General features: G+C 41.6%; 2 protein-coding genes and 1 long non-coding RNA gene across 4 annotated transcripts; 2 read left to right on the top strand and 1 right to left on the bottom strand.

Moving 5' to 3' along the window:
• Positions 1-183: 183 nt before the first annotated feature.
• On the top strand, positions 184-17690 carry aebp1b (AE binding protein 1b). 2 transcript variants are annotated; one of them, XM_081610536.1, is made up of 24 exons: positions 185-452; positions 620-771; positions 857-1105; positions 5920-6084; positions 6171-6230; positions 7502-7813; positions 8116-8184; positions 8736-8801; positions 9216-9299; positions 10751-10822; positions 10915-11024; positions 11284-11423; positions 11519-11603; positions 11686-11830; positions 11922-12010; positions 13127-13250; positions 13510-13706; positions 13836-14012; positions 14213-14376; positions 14527-14930; positions 15985-16124; positions 16537-16636; positions 16728-16894; positions 17045-17690. In XM_081610536.1, the coding sequence occupies exons 3-24, from the start codon at positions 865-867 to the stop codon at positions 17405-17407; spliced, it is 3474 nt and encodes a 1157-aa protein (XP_081466662.1). In that variant the 5' UTR covers positions 185-452; positions 620-771; positions 857-864; the 3' UTR covers positions 17408-17690. The 2 variants fall into 2 exon arrangements, with proteins under 2 accessions (XP_081466663.1, XP_081466662.1); XM_081610537.1 differs by having other exon boundaries at positions 184-452; positions 620-1105; positions 8739-8801.
• LOC145552772 (uncharacterized) lies at positions 2287-5913 on the top strand. Its single transcript, XR_014088871.1, has 3 exons — positions 2287-2722; positions 2899-3036; positions 3145-5913. It is a non-coding gene; the product is annotated as an uncharacterized LOC145552772 (long non-coding RNA).
• pold2 (polymerase (DNA directed), delta 2, regulatory subunit) lies at positions 17634-22756 on the bottom strand. The gene is made up of 11 exons (XM_008419149.2): positions 22578-22756; positions 22210-22442; positions 22009-22130; positions 21072-21195; positions 20877-20991; positions 20603-20801; positions 20423-20503; positions 19205-19362; positions 18994-19121; positions 18802-18903; positions 17634-18110 (listed from the first exon to the last, which is right to left on the bottom strand). Exons 2-11 carry the CDS (start codon positions 22433-22435, stop codon positions 17950-17952), a joined length of 1416 nt encoding a protein of 471 aa, XP_008417371.2. The 5' UTR covers positions 22436-22442; positions 22578-22756; the 3' UTR covers positions 17634-17949.
• Between the last annotated feature and the right edge of the window lie 675 nt (positions 22757-23431).

The following is a 23431-nucleotide window of genomic DNA, read 5'->3' as shown; positions in this document are numbered from 1 at the left end:
TGGGCTGCTTACTTCCTCCAAAAAAGGAGACACCAATTGACACAGCCAACCCCATTGGAGAACACAAACTAAGGTGAAGTAACCTCTGACCTGACAAAGAACAGATAAAGCAGATAAAAAACGGCTTGTTTTTATTTGCTTAAAATTTCTCTTTCTGTCAATTATCTTTGTTTGGCTTTGTTGCACCATATCCTTCTCCTCCTTTGCGCTCCTGTCTTTCCCCCCTCTCTCTCTCCACGGCTCTGCTTGTGTAACCTGGTGTCCGAGGAGTCACTCCTCTCTCCCGCTGTTCAGCTTTGTGGTGGTTCTGCATGGGGCTGCGGCTCTCCGAGAAGGAATTTCGGCAGACAGAAAGCAGATGGGTCCTTCTCAAACCCCAGCGGTCCCCGGGGGCCCCACCTGCCCTGCAATCTGAGGTCTTAGCGCTACACCTGTTGTGACTCGTCCTGCAGGTGAAGGGGATCCTTTAGCCTTGTTATTGTTTTTTCAGCTGACCAATTAGGAGCTCTGACTATTCATTTGACCGGCTTTGCTTTAGGTGTTTCTCTCCCTGTGTCTCTGCTGACTGCACCCTCCCGGCCTCTCTCCCCCCTCTCCCCCTCTTCCCCCCCCCTCCCAGCCAGTCGCTGTCTAGCCCAGCCTCAGCCCAGCTGACATGACACGCTGTGGATGTGGGTACGTGTGGAGCTGAAGGAGGAGACCTCCCTGCTGGGGTAAAGAGTTTGGAACGCGTTGAAAAGAGGCTGAACGCTAAAGCTCCTGGAGGATCAAGTGGGGCGAGCTGACGAAGAAGACGCACACGCTCCAAAAGCAAGGGATTTTTCAAAAAACTTTTTTGTTGTTGTTTTTGCTGCAGCAGCAGATATGAAAAGCCACACTGTGACTGCGTCTGTGGCTCTGCTGGTCCTCTGCTGCCTGCTGATTCCCAGAGGAGGGAGGAGTGCCGGGGGAATAGCTTCTCTCCTCCAGGAGAAGCAGACTCAGGATCAGCTGCAAGACGAGTCCCCGGATGATCGAGAAAGCGAGCAGGAGCTCGCAGGGGACCCACACCCACTGGGACGCAGCATCAAGGCCAAGAGAGAGGCAGAGGGGACCTCACAGGAGGGTAAGAGCTGAGTGACGCTCTCTCGCCCACAGACAAAACAGTAAAACTGCTGAGTTGTACGGCGCCTTGTGGTTCTAACGTCACATTTTGTAATGTTATAAATGGAAAATTCAACATGTTTCGTTAAGATTTGATATCAACAGGAAATCAACAGAAAATAGTGGCATGATTAAAAAAGTAAAATAAAATAAGTACACGATTTTCAATACTTTTTTCTACAATTTAAAGTGTTGAAAGCGTAGTTTGAATTTTGCATTAAGTCCTGCTGAATCGATGCTCTGCAGATCCACATTGTGCTTAAGTCTGGACAGAGAGCACCTGTGAATTGAAATGTTCAAATGTTGACAGATTGTGGACTTTGACTGGACCATTCTCACACACAAATATGAACTGATCTGAACCTTTGTCCCACCCCATGCATGGAGAGATTCAGACTTTATTGACAGCTTACATCCCAGGTACACAAAGGAGCACCCAGGTGAAAAAAGTATACTTTAGTATACTTCAAACATACTTAAATTTGTGAAAGTACACTTTAAGTATACTAATTATTAAGTGTACTATCTATAAGTATATCTGAAGTATACTAAAAATACACTTGTACCAATTTCAAAATTAGTACTTTAAACACACTTAAACATAATTGTACCAAAATACACTTTTAATATATTAAATAAAAGTATACTTTAAGTGAACAAAGTATGAATTAATACGTATGAATTTTTAAGTACCTTAATAATCTTTTACTATTTATTAAAATTGCATACAATAAAAAAAGGATAATCATGATGTAATTTTTAAGAAAGTACCCAATCAATTTTCAGATGTGTGATGTAAAACCTTATAATCAACGGCATTAGCTCCAGTTCATACTCCAGACCAGATGGTGGCGGTATTGCACACTTTCATTTATTTAAAAACCGCCACAAAGAGAAGAAAAACTTGAACGCAGGGAAGATAAGAGACGCTGTTCAAATTCGCCATTTTTACTCGCATAATGCCTTAAAAGTAGAGAGGGCCTTGACAGTAGTTACTAATTTAGGTAAATTCAAGCTGGTGACGTCCTAGTCCGAGTTAGACGACAACACAACAGGACAACAACCGATGGAAATGAAATGTGTGTCACAAAAGGAGCCCGGGGGGACGAAGGCTGCTAAGTGTTGCTAGCTGGTGGTAAGTTTGCTTATTAATTATCTTCGTTTAATTGTGAACAGTGCAGTAAAGATATATAACTTACGTTGGTTTCTTAAATAATTATTTTATCAATGTTATTGTGACTTGTATGATTATTACTATAGCAATCATTCCGCTTCATGTTATAACTGAATGCAGGCTGTTTGTTGTGACTTATACTTTAATTCATAAACTAACCTGGTTTTAATTAAGCTCCATAAGACAGAGAGACTTTGATATTGTGAGGTTGTTGTTCTAACTCGTTCATCAATAATTTTATCTTCAACATATGTTTGCAGTCTAACTAAGCAAATGAAGATGAAAGAGGAAGCCAGAGAAATCAGGTGTTAGAAAACCTAAAGACTTTCCTGTCTCAGAAGAAGCTCTGACTCCACCAGATCACCAACCAGCTCTAAGGATGAATTTCAACATCGTCTTCATGATGTAAGTTTGTTTTTTCAATAAGGAGCTAGCTCCATTTTCAACAACGAAAACTGCTGTGTTACCAACACTAAGTGCTTAATAAACATGATTTGATTTAAAGGTAACTGGAAAGAATTTTTCTCTTCTTATTAATCTAACATTTATCTTTCATTTTTTAATTTGTTGTTGACTTTCAGGGCCCTGTGATGGACTGGTGATCTGTCCAGGGTGAACCCTGCCTCTCATCTGATGGCTGCTGGAAATGGGCACCGCCAGCCCCCCTCACCACCCTGCAAGGATCAGTGTGTTCAGATCATGGATGGAAAGATTTTAAGGTAGTTTATCTCCTTAAGTCCACACTTAAACAGCTTCATAGTTGATGCCAACATCAACTGACTCTATGACATTGATGACTATTTTTTTTTTACTTCTAACATAAACAGGCAAAGAAAACACCAAGAAATGTTTTTTCACCCCAAGCATCCGGTCCCAATCATCATCAGTTCTTATGTCACATACATGGCGAGTCCACAACTTCTTAAAATTTAAGTATTATTTTTTTATTTGCCATTTTTCTGTTCTCTTTAAATACAAATACTTTCTCTGTTTAATTGCTCTATTGTTCTTTTTTGTAGGTTCCTGTAAGATGCAGTGAACGGGAATGTTCTGTTGTTGATCCTCACTTTCATGTTTTATTGTCACACTTAAATTTTCATGTTCATGTGTTCTCTTTTGATGTGTAAACTGATAATTTATGTAAAGTTCATAAAGTTGTGAGTAAAATTGGACAATTTTAAAATGTCGGTAATAAAACAAAATATTTGAATTACCTTGAACATCTTGTGTAATTAATCTTTCCATGTAATTTTAGGCTAAAACAATGTAAGTACTGTAGTGTAGTTATGCATGTCATGTACAAAATAGGAATAAAGGAATAAAGACTTTCATGAGTAATTAAAATTGTAGCTTATTATCAATAGCAGGAAATCAAAAATAAAAATTAAGTGCAATCTAAATACATTACTAATATATTAATAGTATATTTAAAATATATTTGAAGTATATTAAATATAAATGTTTAATATAATTCTGAGGCAAAATTATTACACTCAAAATATAATTATATCAAAATATAACAAAGCTCTGAAATATATTTAAAAAATATACTTTAAGTACACTTGAAGTTCCAAAAAAGTACGTATAGTATACTAAAATATACTATTAGTTGTAATTTAATACTATTTAAATACTACTAAAGTATACTAAGCACAAAATTAGTTATTCCAAAATAGTACAGTTTAAGTACATTGATAAAAGTATAATAAAGTGTTAAAATTTAGTACACTAAAGTATACTTTTTTTCACCTGGGCAGTCATCGTAGATCCTTCCTGCCAGCAGGCTGTCACACTCTGTAGCCATCTTCACTCACATCTCACAGCTTTTACTCATTTTGAATAACACTTATGCCGGCATCTATTGTTTCACAGTCTTTATTGTAATTTTTTGTAGATAATCTGTATATTGCTCCAATACACATGCACATTTTGTAAGTTTTTGAATTAACCTACTCAGTTGCACATTCTTTAGGACTATTTCTAATAACTGCACAGTTTCAAATGTTTTTATTTATTTTTTATGGGGTCTTTTTATTATTATTTTTATCTGTGAATCTACTTGCTTTGATTGCCTGTCACTTTGCTGCTGTTACGCAGAAATGTTCCTATTGTGGGACAATAGAGGATCTTTCTATTCTATTCTATTAGAACTCATCCTGCATGTTAGGTTTTTTTTTTGTCCTGCTGGAAGGTGAACCTCCACATCCACTCTCAAGTCCTTTTGCTGTTTTCGGTATCGGCCTGTATTTAGCGCCGTCCGTTTTCCCTTTGGTTCTGCCCGTTTGACGAAAAGCATCCATATCGGTATGATGCTGCCACCACCGTGTTTTACAGTAGGGATGCCGTGTTCAGAGTGATGTGCAGTTTTATTTATTTACCATGCATGACGCTCCGCCTGTGACCCAAAACGTTCCATTCTTGTCTCCTCTGGCCGGAGAACCTCATTAAACATGCCGTTAACCTACTTGGCTCGTGGCAAACGGCAATCATGGTATTTTGTGGCTTTCTTTCAACAATGCCGTCCTTCCTGCGACTTTTCCACAAAGCCCAGAACTGCGGAGTGATAAACTCTATTGTCTCTGCCACACACTCTCCCACTTGAGCTGCAATCCCCTGCAGTTTATCCACCGATACAATAGAGAGAAATCCTCTTGGTAGGTTTGCAGTTGTCCTTTCTACTGTCTGACGACAGACTGAACAGTATTCTGTGAGATGCTCGAAGCTCGTAAAATTTGTTTTATATTTTCTTAAAACGTCTCCGCAACAAAATCCGAGGCCTTCACAGAAAATATCCATGTAGATAATGTGATTAAATTACCCAAATGTGGAGTTTATTTGCTAATAAAGTGATCTCTGAAGACCATTTCTTGTGCTTTAATTTAATTAGGGGTATCCAAGCAAAGAGGGCTGAACAGAAAATATTTCCCTTTCACTGTCCAATTAGGCGCCACTTTGTGTTGAATGAAGTCCCAGTAAAACACGCCCCAGATCAAGGTTGTAAGTTGATGTGGAAAAGTTTAGTCAACGCAAATACTTTCGCAGGGCATCGGAGTCTGAGTGAGAACATCTGGAGAAAGTCCAGATGTTCGCCTTGTCCACCACCAGGTCATTTTCTTTTTTTTCCCAGATGAACTCTATGCTGGTAGCCCAGGAGGTGTTACTTGTTTTGAAGATGCTGATTAATTTTTTTTCTTCTCCCTTATGAAAGTCCTGGAAGATTAGCTCAGACCGTGGCATTATTGTTCATACAAGTTACGCGTGAGAACATATCAGCACTGTGCTGAGCGTCGCTGAAGATGCTGAGGTGAGAATAGTTTGCTGAGTATGTTGACAGATTTAGCATCCTTGAATCCCAGCTAGTGGTACGCGGCTAATGGAAAAAGAGAGAAGTGTTTTCCATGAAGGCTCAGCAGAGCTTCGGACGACCTCAAAAGGAAATACTGATGGATCAAAAAAAGAAGCTGAAACAAATTCAGCTGTCTGGTTTCTGCCTCTCAATAAGTTGCTCCCAAATGATGCAATATAAACGTTTTAGGGTTTTAAACAAAAAGTTTAATACCTTGAAATTTGTTCTGACTACTTCTACTTCTCGCCTCCTCCAGGCATTTTGAGCAGGCTGAGAAGAGCCCCGGAGGAAGGCAAAAAGAAGAAGAAAGACAAAAAGAAGAAAGAGCCAAAGGATCCAAACGCCACTAAAAAGCCTAAAACTGACAAGAAGGGGAAGAAGAAAGACAGGCAAACCACAACCCTCCCACCCACCACAACAAGTAAGAACAACACTCTGCATCATGTTTCTACTGAACTGGAATGACTTGGAGGAGATTTGCTGACCTGGTTTCTGTCTTTCTTCCAGCGATCCCAACAGAGCCTCCCACTGATCCCCCCGCTGAGCCTGACTACTTCCCTGATTCTGGTTAGCACCGAGTTAAAACTTTTCATCTACGGTTCTGACTCCTGCAGCCATTCGCTGACTTCTTCTCCTGTCTTTCCCGTTTTGAATAGAAAAACGACTGGTTGACATATTTATGCTTCACAAAAATAACTGTAAATAAAAGGTAGGGTCTTACTTTCAGCAAGCTGACTGGCAATGTGCAGCAACTTGAGGCTTATTGTGTTTCGTTTCGCTGCAGACTGAAAAAGTTTTTCCAAATCTCTGTATACCTTGATGCAATCAAGCAAATAATTCCACATGTTTAGGATGTTGATTATTGAATTTGTCCCAGCAGTTTTATTGCACATAACCACAACCTTCAGAGTTACATAAAGGCAGTTACAAAGTTGGCCTTCTATCACCTGAAGAACATATCCAGGATTAAAGGACTAATGTCCCAACAAGATCTAGAGAAACTCATCCATGCGTTTATCTTTAGTTGTATTGATTACTGCAGCAGTGTCTTCACAGGTCTGACTAAAAGTTTTAATCAGACCGACACCTGCAACTGTTCGCACTAAAATAGCGGTTCTCAACGCCACGGGGGGCGTTCAGAGGACGGCAGGGGGCGCTGGCGGAAATTTTTACAAAAGGGGGACACTGGGATTTCTTAGGGGGGTGTTTGTCGAAGGTAAACTTTACACCTTATATGCACAACAATACCAGTTTAGACTTTGAGCAACTTGCTAAAACTGTATTTCGTAACATTAAAACATGCTTGGCTGCAACTGTATGGTTCTGACTCAACATCCACTATTATATTGCAATATAATTGCAATATAATATTGCAATTATATTGCAATATTGATATCGCAATATCAATATCAATAACTAAATGTTTTTTTAGTTTTTCTGGTTATTCTGATGTTTCTTTGTTTTTCAAAAGAATAATTAGAATAATAGTGGTTCGTTTATATTAACTTCTGGATAAATTGGTGCCACTTCTTTCTTAGATTTTTTTTAATATTGTTTATGTCCTTTTAACTCTTCTCCCAGTTTCTTTTTAAAGTCTGTTTGACCTCACTTTGACCTCAGTCACATGAAATAAGTCTAGATTTAGCTATAATTGTTTTGGGTTTTTTTCTTGGAATTTGAATGATATTTTTATGGCTTTTTATTGATGCGTTTTTACGATGCAACGCACTTTGGATGACTTTCCTGCTGAAATGTGCAAAACAAATCATCTTGAATGGTTGATCAATATGATTCTACAACTCTATTTGCACATCTGCGCTTTGTCCCCTGTCTGTTAGACGACTACTGGACAGCAGAAGATGACTACTGGGGGACTGGCACCACTCCCTCTCCAAGCACTGAGCCCCCATACCTTCCCAGGGTACCAGACGACCCCGTGACCGACGCCTACGATGACTACTGGAATCCCGTCGAGGGAGAGCCGTCGACTTCACCGCCCGACAACTACGACGATCTCTGGAAGGAAATTGAGAAGGAGCCGTACGCTCCTGTGACCGATAACTACGACATTTACTGGAAGGAGCTGGACCCGACCCCCGAGGCCCCGGAGAAGTACGGCACAGACGACAGTGACTACTGGGATGCAACAGGTACGTTTGGGACTCTTTAGTCCTCCTGTTTTGTTCCTGCAGCCACAACAGTGAACGCTTTTTGGCACTTTGTCTCTGGCTGAGATCAAAAAGATCATCGAATTTTTTTTCCCCGGGTGCTGGAAAACTTTGACACTCCGAACGTGTTGCCGTTACTCTGTGTTTCCAGTGTTTTGCCAAAAGAAATGTAGTTCTTATTCCAGCATTTTTTCTCACTCACTTTGTGTTAAATTATCTGTCAAGTTAAACGACTGAGTTTTGTCGTATAAACTCTTGCTCTGTCTTGTTTTTCCCTCCCGTAGTCGAGCTTCCAGATAAATTCCCAGACGGAGAAGAGGTCAGCCCCGAGGTCATAGTGGAAACCATCCCAGGTACCTGCCGTCACGCAGCGATCTTAGAAAAATGAACAACCAACCCCTCCACCCGAAAAAAATATGGCAAATTTTCAAATCAAGCGGTGAGACTTTTCCAGGAGTTAGGGACATATGGAATATCTGTTCCACTTGTGGCTTTCATGAGCACATGGCAATAACATTACAGTGAGTCTGTGTAACAACCTACCCCACATTTGCAGACAGGAGTGGGTGGGTTTGCTTGGATCCACTAAGTCAACAAGACCGTCTACGGTTTTGTTGTGGCGTTCGGAGGAGCCCTGTCATCAGATCCCAACTAATTTATGATTCCTGTAAATGTAAATTAAGGCTCTAACAACCTGATTATAGTGAGGCGTCACAGAAGCAGATCTGATGTTGTGGTCGAGCAAATCAGGGCAGGGCTAACATGTAAAACTGCTGATTAAATGGTGTAATCTCATAAAGTCTCACTTGTAAAGAAGTAAAAATTTTTTTAGATGACAAAAATGAGGCTTTCTAACTTTGTTCTGTTCATGTTTTTTTGTTTTTGTTTTTTTTTTTTTACACAGAAGAACCCACAACATCTGCTCCACTTGAGAGGACCTGGTATGATGATTATGACGAATACGGAATGAGTAAGCGAGCACTCACGGGTCAAATATGTCCCAAAACCCCCCCACACGTTCCTCATTACTCAGAAAGACAAGAGGGAATAAGCACTCAGGCCATAACGTTTCCAGAACTAATACCGATAATCTTTTTGTTTCCCGGATTTTGATCTTGAAAGCCAATCTGTTGTAATTTCCTATTTCACAATTATGCACCCCAATGTCTTAGCCTGCCAAATAATAAAAACTTCAAGTAGTCTGGATAATCTTGCAAGCTTCTATACGTCCGAAACCTACACGTCCTTTTGTAAGGTAAATAACCTTACAAAATAAAAGCTGATCTTTCACAATATTTTTCTCTTTGTTTCCATGTTTTAAGCTAGAGAGACGTGCCTTCGTGAGCACGTCCATAAAGTTACCAGTTTTCTTTTTCCGCTGCAGGACGGAAAGACTATGACACAGATGAAAAGTGGGTAGAGAAAGAAAGAGAGCGAGCCAAGAAGGAGAGAGAGAGGGAGGAGAGAGGTAAGAGAACCCAGATGTGGGCTTACCCGAGCCCTTTTGGAAATTATCTTTTTGTGCAATTATGTCAATAGACGCCAGTGACCTTACAGCAAAAGTACTAAAGGACAACAAAACAACGCTCTGACTTGTTCGCCGTTTTCTCGTGTCTCTTATAAATGCGCTGCTGCAGATGTGGTGAAGAGTCCAGCTTTAACTTGCACGAAAGGGACCGAGGTTTATCCAATCAAAGCAGAATTGAGATCAGGCATGCTAGCGGTTCAGAAATCTCCCGTGAGCTCGAGGGAAAATAAACAGAGACGAAACCGTTTGGATCGGATTGGAGCTACGAGGAAAACAGACACCAGGGGGGGAGTTTTCATCGGGCAAACTCAAAGCACGCTCAATGCACGGCTGCCACGTGTTTGCAGTATGCATTCAGGTTGGGGAGTGGAGTTCAGAGAAAATGATAAATGACTCAGACAGGAGTTGGGGTCAAAAAGGTCACCTCCAGCAGCCGCAGTCTGCTACCAATTGGATTTTAGCTTCACTCGAAGCAGATGTTTCCATAACCGAATGCTGTCACCTTTAACATGGACCTGCAGAAGAGTTCGGCGAGACAAAAGCAGAGGAAAAAAAAAAGCGTGTTAGAGCGTCTAGTGCTCCTCTCTGGGGAAGAGCTGGTCCAAAGCAGCATGAGGCCCTAAACTGAATTGGATTGGGGAGTCCTTCCAGCTACTGTCAACTACCAGTAATATTCCCTTTATATCGGCCATGTCCAAATACATTAAACTTCTCTTGGGTTTACAGAGGTCAGAAAAAGCTACATCCAGCAGTTCTATATTTGAAATTGACTTTATGATACAAAGGCAACAGTAGCTTAAATAACAACTTGTCGAAACCAAAGTAAGCAGAGAACCGTCGGCGAACGCCGACAGCACAACAAAACGTGAAGCTTATCGGCTACAGCAGCAGAAGACCTCGACGGCAGATAAAGGCAGGAAACTGAGGTCACAATTCACACACTTTCAACCAAAACTGGAGAATAATAGACTTTCTGGTTGTATGAGTTCTGTTTCTATTTCTAAATATCAATATCTATACTGAACTCTAAATATTTTCAGCCAGACTGTAAAGGCATTTTCAATCAGGTCGTAGTTTCCTTACTTTGGATGTGCTTTGGGACTGTTCTGTTTGAGGTCAGGATGGCCTGAGTTTTATTAGAGCAAATCTGGACCGAAGGCCAAGTCATAACATCTGGTTTTGTTTTTAGATTTCTTCCCTCCGCCAGACTCCAGGCTCTTCACATCCTCAGGAGGATTTTTAGCGAGTTAAACGTAAAAAAAAGAAAAAAAAAGAAAGAAAAGTTGCTAAATTGTGTCTGGGCAGAGAAAGTAGAAAAGAAAAAGAAATCAATTCAGGGAAAAACAATACTATTTATTTTTCATTCAGACTGCTCTTCTGACCCCTGACAGAACGAGCAGAGAAGCTGAAGGAGGCCGAGGAGCGAGCCAGGAACAGACCACGTGTCTACAAGGAGCCAAAGAGTGAGTCAGTAAGATCTGGAAAAGATGGTGAAGATCTACTTTTTTTACTTTTATCGTTTCTTCTCATTCCTTTGTGCCTCCGCATGTGGCAGAATGTCCTCCTCTGGGGATGGAGTCCCATAAGATCGAGTCAGACCAGCTCACAGCCTCCTCCATGTCTCAGTACACCTTCTCTCCTCAGAGGGCGCGCCTCAACATGCAGGTAGGCAGTCAGGACTGAATACGCCACTCGATTACCCGTTAGCAGCTTCGGAAAATGCAATTACAGCCGAGACAGTCACATCAGAGATTCCCATAAACAACTGAGATATTAAATCAAAAACACACTTTGGCCTGCCGTTTCAAAGTCGAGAGAAACGTAAATTCAAATCGAATCACACGGCATGTTTTGAGTTTCGAGCTCAAACCGTGAGCAAGCCAGAGGACTGAGCAGCAGACTCTCTGGTCTGTGTGGTTCCCAGGGCTCAGAGGATGAGGACAACATGAGAGGTGGAGCATGGTGCGCAAACTCAGAGGACAGGATCCACTGGTTTGAGGTCGACGCTCGTAGGGAGACCGAGTTCACCGGAGTTGTAACTCAAGGCCGAGATGCCCTGAATGAGTGAGGAGCATACACACACACACACACACACTGGTACAGAGCGTTTCATCTCAGTAATAAACTCCACATGCTAATCTTCTGTTGACTCATTTCAGGAGCGATTTCGTGACATCCTACTTCCTGGCCTTCAGCAATGACAGCAGAGAATGGACCACCATTCACGACGGATACGCAGACTGGGTAAGTTGACCTCAGCCTGCATCACCTTCCTCCTTGCTCCACCTTCTGAATCCCTGACCTCCCGTCTCCCCCGTCTCGCCAGCTGTTCTTCGGAAACAACGACAAGGACACTCCCGTCATGAACCGGCTCGCCGAGCCCGTGCTGGCTCGCTACATCCGGATCATCCCTCAGAGCTGGAACGGCTCTCTGTGCATGAGGCTGGAGGTCCTGGGCTGCCCTGTGCCTGGTGAGCCCCCCCCACCCCCCTCCGCCGTCCCCTAGAAACATGGTATGACACATATAAAGAGGAGTGCGGTTTAATTGGTTTCTGCTGTCAGACCCAGGTGGTGCCCTGTACAGGCAGAATGAGGTGACTCCTGTGGATTACCTGGAGTTCAAACACCACAGCTACTCAGAGATGGTTGAAGTGAGTATCCCTCAAAGTGCATCCTGAGGACGATTATCGCTTCAGTCTACACAGCGTCTTATAACTGTTAGCGCTGCAACTAGAGATCCTTTTAGTTATCATTTAATCTATCGATTATTCTGACGATTAATCAGATTTTTTTTTTTTTAATCGGCACATTCTGCAGGTTTTTTATTTAAACCTTTTTTTATACAATATTAGAAGTACATTAAAAGGGTTCAAATTCAATTATTATTTTTTAAATAAGATGTTAAACATTTAATGATATGATGCATTTCTTGATCATCTGTAGCACAGAATGGCACAGATGATCTAAAAAAACTACTACAAACATCAACATGTGAAAAGTCGACAGAGATAATCTTTTGATTCATTTTTGGCTTGACCAACTAGTGAATAGACAGAAAAAGATGTTTAATTGAAGTTTTTTTAAAGCTAAAATGATTCCACTCTGAGTTCTGGGTAGATCATTTTTACAGACAAATGGATTTTTTTTTTTGTCTTAAATGCAAAATGTCTATATTTCTTTGTACAATTTTGGCTTAATATCTCCTCTGAGTGTGTGGTTCTTTCAAAAAATTGTCTTCTTTGAGTTTGTATACTCAAGTTAATGAATAATCGATCGCTAAATTAGTTGACAATCGTTTCAATAATTGATCCGTCAGGATTAATCTGATTAATCGCTTAAGTCATAATAACTATATCATGGCAATTTCAGACTGTGGAAAATTAACATTGTAAAGGACTGTTAAGAATTAAATATTTGTTGCCTCTTATGTTTTATAAATTTACACCTTGCACGCTAACAATTCAAATATTCAGCCTGTTGAATGGAGCAGGTCAAAGACGATGGCGCTCTACGACATTATAATGACTGAAGCATTATAATGATGATGGACAAGAATGTAAATGTCAACAGTGTTTTGATCACAGTGTTCAACAATCCTCCAAATGCGTAATTTCCTAATCTTGTGCCGCCCTAATTAAAACTAATATTATAAAAATAGTCCAGTAAGGCAATGTTGATTCTTAAAATGACGATATGAGTCTTTGACGGTGAACTGCTTGTTGTCTCCGTGAGCTATGCTTCATATGCATCATTTCTGACTCATCCAGCTGATGAAGTCGGTACATGAGGAATGCCCCAACATCACCAACGTTTACAGCCTGGGCCGTAGCTCTAAGGGACAAGAAATCATGGCAATGATCATCTCTGGAAACCCCACGGAGCACGAAATAGGTGAGAATATGAGCATGACTGACACACCTGTGCGGTAAAGGTTTCCAATTAAACTACACTGATATTTCTGTTTGTAAAGTAAAAACATGTTCTAGAGGTACGGACACTTGTGCATGTTATTGTTTCTAAAGTAAAACCCTGATTGAAAAAAAAATAAAATAAAAAATACAGACATGCCCTGAACGTATCACTGTGTCCTTTAAAAACCAGGTAGATGTGCAGGTTGTGGTTAAGAGAGAATAACAGGCCGTCTCCTCAGGTGAGCCGGAGTTTCGCTTCACCGCTGGTCTCCATGGGAACGAGGCAGTGGGGAGGGAGCTGATCCTGCTGCTCATGCAGTACCTGTGCAAAGAATACAAAGACAGGAACCCCAGGGCCCAGCGCCTGGTGGAGGGAATACGCATCCACCTGGTTCCCTCTCTGAACCCCGACGGGCACGAGACAGCTTTCGAGGTGGTGAGTGGAAGAAAAGCAATCATGTCTATCGGGTCAACCTGCAAAATAAACAGAAGAGACCAACAGGTGATGCTGCTGAACCAAAGTCGGTGCACTCATCAGCTGATCTCCTCATGTCTCCTGCTGCAGGGCTCGGAGATGAGCAGCTGGACCATGGGACACTTCACTGAGGACGGCTTTGACATCTTCCAGAACTTCCCTGACCTGAACAGCATCTTGTGGGACGCCGAGGATAAGGGCATGGTGCCTAAACTGACCCCCAACCATCATGTGCCCATACCAGAAAACTTTGAGTTCAACACCTCGGTAAAGAACTCACAAATAAGTTTTAAAAGGCTTGCTGGGTTAAGATGTATAACGCATTTGGCCTTAGAAAATGTTATTAACCCTTTAAGAACTTTTTCTGTGTGAACCTACACTTGATGCTGCTGTTACGCCTGAATTGCTGTTTCTGTTCTCCTCTTTTCAGACGTGTTGAATCTTTTATCTTTCTGCTTTTGCTCCAGATTGCTATGGAGACCAGAGCTATTATTTCCTGGATGAAAACCTACCCATTTGTGTTGGGTGCGAACTTCCAAGGCGGAGAGGCCATCGTGGCCTATCCTTATGACAGTTTACGTCTCAACAAGCCTGCCAAGAGCGAGCAATCCCGCAGCCGCAAGAAGAGACAGTATGACATTTCCTCCGTGAATTTATTGCTCTTCTTCTCTGCATAAATGTTTGCCTCTCAGATTGTTTTGCTTTGCAATTCCTCCTTCCTTTTCTACTACATAAATCAGAGTTGTTTTGAAAGGCTTAAACCAGAATAACATCCCTCCAGGTACGAGGACGAAGGTTTTGATGCGACCGAGTGGGGAAGGGGCTACCAGGAGGAACCAGAGGAAGACTGGAGAAGTCGAGGATACGCAGAGCCAGAGGAAGAGTGGCGAGGTCATGGATACGACCATGGATACGACCCTGGATACGAGCATGGCTACAGCCAGGGTTATGGACACAGAGAGGAAGAGGAGGACGACGGAGGGCGCGGGGCTGGATACCACTACAGTGAGCCCGAAGACGAGCCCCGGCTGACCCCGGATGAGTCACTGTTCAGGTGGCTGGCTGTGTCGTACGCCTCCACGCACCTGACCATGACCCACAACTACCGCGGGTCCTGCCACGGAGACATACCCGCAGGAGCAGTCGGCATGGTCAACCGGGCAAAGTGGAAGCCCGTCACCGGGAGTAAGTAACAACCTGCTGATTGCTTGAGAGGTAGCACACCCTGGTGGACATGATATGCAACTACACCCAGCAGTCAAAGAAACATGAACTTTGATAATTTCGGATTTAATGACTTTCTAAACCTGTAAGCACGCTCTTATAGGTTAAGCCTTATAAGGATTAACTGACCCAGTTAATCCTGCAGTTGTTCTGTCAGGTTGAGGTTACAACTGTGCAGGTTAGTCAAGTTCTTCCACACCAAAAATCCCCCTTCCACGTCTTCATGGACCTTGCCTTGTCCATGCGCTGTTACAAAGTCATGTTTGTCACAAGGTGAGAAGTATTAAAATGTCTAAAACATCTTCCAATGCTTCAACACCAGAGTGTCTTTTAGTGAAACTATTGGGTTAAGCCTCGACCAGCAACCCCACAACACCATAGTTGGAAAAACAGTCAGACAATTACTGTTCTTGGGGAATCTGCTAAATCAAGAGCATTGGATTGCCAGACAAAGAGGTAATATGGTTCCAGTTAGTATGTCTCCAATGCTTTTGAGTCTTGTGGGGTGGTTTAGCATTGCATTCAGTGATATAAAGTTCAGATCCAGATGTTTAGCCATGGAAACACATTTTACGATGAGGTATATGCTGTTCTTGAGCCAGTCTGAAGTTCGGAGGTCTGTGGCTGTTGAATCCAGACGGCTTCTGCACATTAAATGCTTCAGCTGTTGTTGCTTCTCTGTGGCCAAGTTGCCAATTGTCATTATAGTTGCACTAATAGTTTCCTGTGGAATGTTTAGTAACAAGGAAATTTAACAAATGGGCTTCTTGTAACGATGGACTCCTGGAATTCACTAAGGTCTTGAGAGCAACGCTTTTTTTAAACAAATGTTTGTAGAAACAGTTTACATGCCTGGGTGCTGGATTTTATGCTGGAACACATTAATTTATTTAATTTCCCTTTAGAATTAGATGTTTGAATCAAACTGAATCCAACTATTTGGAACAGGGTTCATGCTTTGTTTTGGTCACAATGGGGACAAAGTCAATATCTATGTCTGTGATCTTCTGTCCAGGTATGAATGACTTTAGCTATCTTCATACCAACTGCTATGAGCTGTCCATATTCCTGGGCTGTGATAAATTTCCTCATCAGAGTGAGTTGGCTCAAGAATGGGAGAAAAACAGGGAAGCAATGCTCACCTTCATGGAGCAGGTGAGTCACAAGAATGCAACCTGATCTGGATGCAAGCCAGATTTCATCATTGCTAAATTTCAAATCTGCTACTAATCATCTCCTATTCCAAAAACCCTAAACAGAGGATGTCTTGCCTTGAAAATCAGTTGTCCTCCAGACACAATCTCATTTAGACATGACTTATTTGGGATGGTTTTCTTCATAAAGTCCTTGTGCGATTAGATAAAATCATAAATTACCATTTACCAAACAGTCTCCTGTGAGTGGAGGAAATAAAATTATAAACTTAACGGAATGCAAAACATCTTTAGACGATTCCTTTAAATGTTTACTTATTGAAAATGCAGAATTGCAGCTCGTTAGGGCACATTTTATTAAACAGTAACATGAGAACAAACAGCGTGTTTCCTCATGTCTTCCTGTTATTTAGGTGCATCGTGGCATCAGAGGCATTGTGAAAGATCAGCAGGGGAATCCTATTGCAAACGCCACAATCTCTGTGGAGGGAATAAACCATGATGTTACCACAGGTGACAACACTTTATCCCTATTTAAACACATTTACTGCCCATTTTTGACACTTTTAAACATGCTTCTCTATCATTTTTTACATTACCTCAGCCCCAACAGGGGACTACTGGCGGCTGCTGAACCCGGGGGAGTACCGGGTGACGGCGAAGGCCGAAGGCTTCTCCTCCGAGACTAAACTCTGCGTGGTGGGTTACGAGTCCGGCGCGACCTCCTGCAGCTTTAACCTGGCCAAGTCCAACTGGGACCGCATCAAACAGGTGAGGTCGCCCTCTGACCTCCACACTACAACCACGACCTCCGGTGTTTACTATTCAGATTTTATATTAGACGAAACAGGAGTTTGTCAAAGTGTTCAACATCTGGTCTCGCCGCAGTGTAAACAAAGGTTTGCATTGACTTCTTCACAGATTATGGCCCTTCACGGCAACAAGCCAATTCGACTCAGTTACAGCAACTCCAGAACACAAACCTCTTCGCGCAGCAGCAGCAGCCAGAAGCGTGTGATTAGTGGCGGCAACAGGTTTTCTTCAAACTCCAATGCAAGTCCCCAGCGCATGAGGATGCTCAGGATTGCGCGTATCCGCCGCCTTCGGCAGCAGAGGTTAATGAGGTTGAGATTGAGTTTGACGACGACGATGATGCCCACAACAACGACGACGACGACCACAGCTCCAACAACATCGTGGTACGACTCATGGGGAATAGAGGAAGCAGAATCCGTCACACCTGTCCTGGATTATAACTACGAATACAAAATTGACGATTATTAAAATAAAAAATAAAAATATCCAGCTTGTTTTAGTAAACCACTCCAGGTTTGTAATTGTAGCTCTTGTCAGTTCAGTCTTTTTTCTTTTTAAAACAAAAGCAGTGAGAATGTACATGTAACTACGGTGAAAAGTTTCTGTTACACAACTAAAAAACGAATCCATGTTTATAGACCTTTCTGTCCAGCTCAAAGTCCACGCTGTTATTTTTGTCTCTTTTGTAAATGTATGCTTCGTGAAAAGATGTTTATTGAGAACACAAATTAAAAGAAAACAAACAGCTGAATTATTTACACTGTCGTCACTCAAGTCGGAAACAGTTTTTACAAGACACATAATTGTGCGGAAAGCAGGTCACAATGGCGGCACCATCAGAGGCACACGTGGGTCCTAATAAAACTAATAAACACGTGTCTGGTTCGTTTGTTTTAATAGAGCCTAGTCTGTTACTGGGTTGCCAGTTTTAACAACTTCGACCTGAACAGTAAAAAAAAAAAAGAAAAAGCTCTTAGTCCAGCTGATCCGAGATGGAAACAGTTCTCCTGCTAATGACTGATGTTCATCTCACTTTCTTCATCTTCGTCAGCGGAGAAGGCTGAGAAGAAAACCGGCTCGCACCGCAGGGTGCGCAGGTTGACCAGGCAGGCAGTCTGGGTGCTGCTGAAGTTTGGCACGGTCACCAGAAGGACTTCCTGTCCGTCAGAACCTGGCAGGGAGGAGACAAAAACTTAAAGTACATAGTGACAAAATCGTCTTTGACCCAATTCCTTCACCGTTTTTTCCCCCTCAGAAAATCCTGTCACTAAAAGAAATTAATCAATTAATCGCACAACACATTAAGAGTCGATATTTTCTGAAAGGAGATTTTGCTTAGACAGACATCACGATCCATTTTATTTATGTTTTCTGTTACGTGTTGTCTATTTTCTTTTTTATATTTATATTGTGTTTTATTTTGAATATTTAAAATATCTTCAGGTGTTAAGGTTTTTTTTCTTCTTCTTTTTCACAAAACTAAAGTTTATTAGTCTTTGAGAGGGCTACCTTACATTCTTAATGTAGGCCATTATCAATATTATTCTTGAAAATGATCTCAAAACATTATCATTTATCGCAAAAACCACTGGGACAATTTATCGTCCAACAAATTTTATTATCATGACAAGCCTTCCCTCAGCATTTCCCATTGTTCTCTGTTCTTTTTAGTCCACTATAAATACAATTATGGTAGATATCACTATGGCTGACTTTATACGCCGAGCATGCAAAGAAATAAAGAAAAGAAATCAGGAAGGCATAAAACTGAATACACTGGCAAACAGATATTTTTCCAGAACTGGAAATACTTTAAATTTAATCCTTCCAGGCAGTGGAGGAAGCTTTCATCCGTCACTAACCTTGGATGAGCTTAGACTCAAACACTGGAGCGTTGCCACTGAAGTACACATGGGGACATTCCTCCAAGATAAACGGGTCTCTTTGATAAAATGGGTAGCAACCTGAAACAAAAACACTGCCGTCATTACCCAGTTATGTGTGTGTAGACTCACAAGGCCACAACACTTCTTCCCCTCCTCCTTTCAACCAACCTAGCGTATCAGGAGCCGTGGGGGCCAGGTGCCGGAGCCGCAGTGTCTCCTCTAATATGTCCAGGTGGCTGTCCATGCTGCTGTACTTCTTGATGTCGCACACGTTCTGCCCCGATGTGCCTAAAAACCTTCGCGGAGAGAAACCAAACCAGATCTGAACAACCACTTCTGATGGGACGGAGTGTGTGTGTTCGCATGGGACGCCGCCTACCTGACTCCGTCAATGTTGGCTCCGTACGGATTGGAGACCAGCTGCAGGGTGGGGTACACGGAGGACAAAGGGAACATGCATCTGTGGAGGGGTTGCTGTGGGAGGGTGTAGTTGGTGGGATCGTACTGCCCAGGCATCACGTCCACTGGAACGGAGGCCTTACGACGAGCGAGAGGAGGCGACACGACATCAGACATGCAATCGATCAGTCACTAATAAATAGCCATAAATGTTTTGGTTTTTTCCCCCCCATCTGTTCTGTGCCTCAGTCACTACGGAGCCCCCTACGGGGCAACAGGTGAAATTTTTTTCTTTTGCTTTACCTCAAAATAGTGCATCTAGTCGTCAGTTCAAGGTTTTTCCATGTGGGAATTTTATATTTATACCTCCTTTGCAAGTTATCTAAAGTTTTAGATATTTTTCTTTAGGATAAACACACCACAGACATAGAAATGCTGGAGCAACACAGGCCAACATGGGCTTTTCATCCCTACTCTAAAACATAAACTTTTGTAAGGAGGAATGAAAAAGAAAAAAAGAAAAAAAAAACATCCAAACTATTTGGATGTTTTGGGGTTTTTGTTAAGAGTATCGCCATCGGACAGTTTTGGTTGTGTCTGTTAGTGTGAGTGGTTAATGAAGGGCTGTTTTCATTTCATTTTAACAAGTTTTCTGCACCAAAGAGATAAGAATGTGTAAACACGCTTTAAAGATGTACATATGTCCAAATTTAAGTTTCCATTTGTTATCGATGTGAATGTAGACCTGGGTGTATTTGCTAGTTTACTGTGAGGGAACGCAAAATAAAAAAAAAAATCCTCCATGTCCCCTAGGAGCTCTGTACAGTCACATATACTAGTTAGAAAACAAAAACAAACAAACAAAAAAAAACACTACTGTTTGCAGTCTGCAAACTTTATCATCACATCTTTGCTCATCTCCAGACGTCTAACATCTTTTTTTGCAACAATTACAAACAACAGAAAGACAACAATCACAGGAACAGAGTAAACAGTTGCCGTGTCCAATATTGACGATCAATGAACTCCTACAAGTCAACTGAAGCTTTTCCTTATCACTTTCTCTTTATTATTAACAACATGCCACAGTCTGAATGTTTATACAACAGTAATTATGCAACCTTGCCAAGTATAGACACCCTCACTTCCTCCAGCAGAAGCACAACAGAAAAGCGATTATTAACGCTCCACATCTCACCACCAGCTGAAGCAGCAGCTCATCAAGCAGGCGGATGGCTTCAACGCTGCCGGCCTGAGTCTTCTTAGTAAGATACTTGGCCTGAATAACATACAGATTACTCAATATTTGATGTTAACCTGTTTACAAGATAAATATGTCTAAAAGTTGCTCTGTTTATTGAATTTTTAAGCTTGTCACCTTTGTCGATGCATCTTTGTCCTGGGTGCTTTGGCTCAGCAGGTTCCCAGCCAGCAGGACCCTGGAAATGGACGCCGCCCCGCTCTGCTCCCCCTCGTCACCGAGCTGACCGGTTACCATGTCGACCAGCAGCTGCAGACCCAGCATGCTGTCGGCCCTGCTGCTGCCTAGGCCGAGCCCTGAGGCCAGGAGCACGAACCTGAGCGGGCGGATCGGTCAGAGGCGGGCCACTAACGCAGGCGGACCAGGGGATCTTCACGTGATTTTGGCTTACTTGTCACAGCTGAGCGTAGGTCTGGGCGTCTGCGAAGGGAGGTCGGCCATGCAGAAGTCCTCAACGGTGAACTTGCCGTCGTTCTTCTCGGCTCCAAAGATGGCGATAACGCTGCCTGAGGAGTGGGAGGAAGACGATGAGTGAATCTGAAGACATGTGGGTCAGAGCGGCGGTGATGTGCAGTGATGAACTGACCTGTGACACACTTGTCTCTGTCAATTTTGCCCTCTAGTTTAATCCTCTGCAGCTCGTCCTCCAGAATCAGCTCGTCCGCTTCAGTGATGTATTTGTTTCGCGCAGGCTGGGGCAGGAGGTTGTGCTGAAGAACGATAAATAATCATCCAGTCATGTTCAATCAACTGGATGAAACATCCCAATGAGTCTCGTTTGTTAACGAAAAGTGCCTTTTGAAAATAACAAACCTTAGATCAGGTGTTAAACATACTTTTCGTTAAACCCACATTTGCGTTTTTAAAAATATATCTATTTTTATCTGTCTAGAGTAATATTCTAAATTTACATGTCATGTTTTAATTAACTGCTGTGGGAAATCACCATAATTAACAGAAATAAAGGCTTTCAAACATCCATCTCAGTGTTTCACTTTTAATGATAAAGTTTCTAAAATAAATGGGATATTCAGTAATATTATAATTTAGTGAATGGGTTTGTAAATACTAGAACGACCCTGAAGTACCTTTAGATGGGAATGGGTCTTCTTGATTAGGGTAACTTATAAATTCGATCTAAATCTTTCCATCGTAGCTCTGATTATGATCCACAGTTTGCATCTACGCACTTCGCTTAGAACAAATCATTTTCATATTTTGGAACGGCCCAGTCAAAGGCCAGGGTTAAATCTATCAGATACGCTGTAGCAAAGGTTAAAAACGCTTTGATGTTTAAAAGCCATTTCCATCAAATCTGAGACAGTTTGTAATGTAAAATATGTAAAAATGTTACTGTTGAAATGTGCAAGGAAGACATATTTAGAACTTCCAGAAACGATTTAGATCTTCAATCGTACCAAGATGTGGATTATTTATGAAAAGCTAATTAAATAAAACCACTTTATAATCAAATGCTTCTATGCATTTCTTTCTTTCTGCAACATTCAACAAGGTTTGCCAACCTCCTCACTGATCTCCTTCAGAATAGATGGCTGCAGGTCCATACGCTTGAACAGGGTCCCTACGATGCAACACTGCTCCCCTGTCTCCAGGTCACACAGCTTCCTGATGTGCACATCTGGACCTGACAAAGTCAGCACATTTCAGGGTAAGGTAGGTGCTTTATGTGTTTATATGTTCACAATGAGTTAATTTACTCTTACCCCACTTGTGTTTGGCTCTCTCTGACAGCAGGGGTCTCATCTCCATGAGTCGTGCCGCATAGATGTGAGCATACTGCCTATTGAAGCTCCGGTCTCCGACTCGGTAGCGCTCGGTGCGGGGGCTGTAGTCCAGCGAGGTCCTCTCAAACACCGGGCCCTGGTCCTCCGACGCTGGGCGGCAGAGCAGAGAGGAGCCCTCCCTCTGAGCACTCAGGTCTGAGAACATGACGGTCCTGGAAACGTGCTAGTTATTATCACCTAAACTGGTACTACTTTTCTCTCCACCGAGATACATAACACATAGTGAATAATGCAATGATGCATAACATCACCTTTGCAATACTTTTGATAAAATGTAGCGACTTTACCTGGCAGAAAAGTAGGTCTGGGGTTGGCTTTTCCGTCTTAAATGTGGTACTTTGATGTATTTTCGGATTTTTCTCCAGGCGAACAAAAACAGACAACTCCCGCGAAATTACACTTCACGTCACTTTCTCGCGAGATGAATCTGTATTATCGCGAGGAACTGTGGACTCGGTATCCAACGCTGCAGAACAGACGCACAGACCATAATGAGGGATAAAACCGTAATAATAATAATAATAATAATAATAATAATAATAATAATAATAATAATAATAATAATAATAATAGGGAAAAACGTGTACAATAAAAATAACTCATAAATTTTAGTATGTATTTAAAATTCATAAATCAACATTTCAATTCTTTTGTGAAACAAACCTTAACATAATGGTTAGCAGCTTCTGGAAATCCTAAATAATAGCAAATGCTTCAAGAATAACAATCTATATTAATATACATATTTTTTGTTTTTTATTCAAATTAGAGGAATAATTTATCTTTTCAATTATATATTCTTTGATGTCTTTTCAGTAGTTGGTGTTTTTTGTAAAAAGATTACAGTAGAGAGAGAAGGTACTCAATATTTAACAGTGATATTGCAATATCCGATTTTCCTAATGCTGAGCAGCTTTCTTTCAAAAGTGGTAGATAATAATGCAATATTAGCAGCAACTTCTATAGCATGGCAGCACGGTGTATTATAAAATGGATAATAGAAACAAACTCTAAACCATAAATAAATGTACAGATAAAATGTTCAACCATTCTCAAAATTATTTTCACCCCTATTTAAGACCTAAATGAAAATGTGTCTTACATTACTTACATTGCACAGTAAATTCCCTGCAGTCATTCA

The sequence above is a fragment of the Poecilia reticulata genome, chromosome 9 (genome assembly GCF_904066995.2).
Source record: "Poecilia reticulata chromosome 9, P_reticulata-male-v2, whole genome shotgun sequence".
NCBI classification, from domain to species: domain Eukaryota; kingdom Metazoa; phylum Chordata; class Actinopteri; order Cyprinodontiformes; family Poeciliidae; genus Poecilia; species Poecilia reticulata.
This window is presented reverse-complemented; position numbering and strand designations above follow the sequence as displayed.

Excerpts from the sequence above, each read along its gene's own strand:
- aebp1b (XM_081610536.1), top strand. The coding sequence starts at position 865 with ATGAAAAGCCACACTGTGACTGCGTCTGTGGCTCTGCTGGTCCTCTGC. Across the intron at positions 8,802-9,215 it reads TTATGACGAATACGGAATGA|GACGGAAAGACTATGACACA; the intron begins GTAAGCGAGCAC and ends TTTCCGCTGCAG. Across the intron at positions 16,125-16,536 it reads TGCTCACCTTCATGGAGCAG|GTGCATCGTGGCATCAGAGG; the intron begins GTGAGTCACAAG and ends CCTGTTATTTAG.
- pold2 (XM_008419149.2), bottom strand. The coding sequence starts at position 22,435 with ATGTTCTCAGACCTGAGTGCTCAGAGGGAGGGCTCCTCTCTGCTCTGC. Across the intron at positions 22,131-22,209 it reads GAGAGCCAAACACAAGTGGG|GTCCAGATGTGCACATCAGG; the intron begins GTAAGAGTAAAT and ends TGACTTTGTCAG. Across the intron at positions 18,111-18,801 it reads TGAGTCTAAGCTCATCCAAG|GTTCTGACGGACAGGAAGTC; the intron begins GTTAGTGACGGA and ends CCTCCCTGCCAG.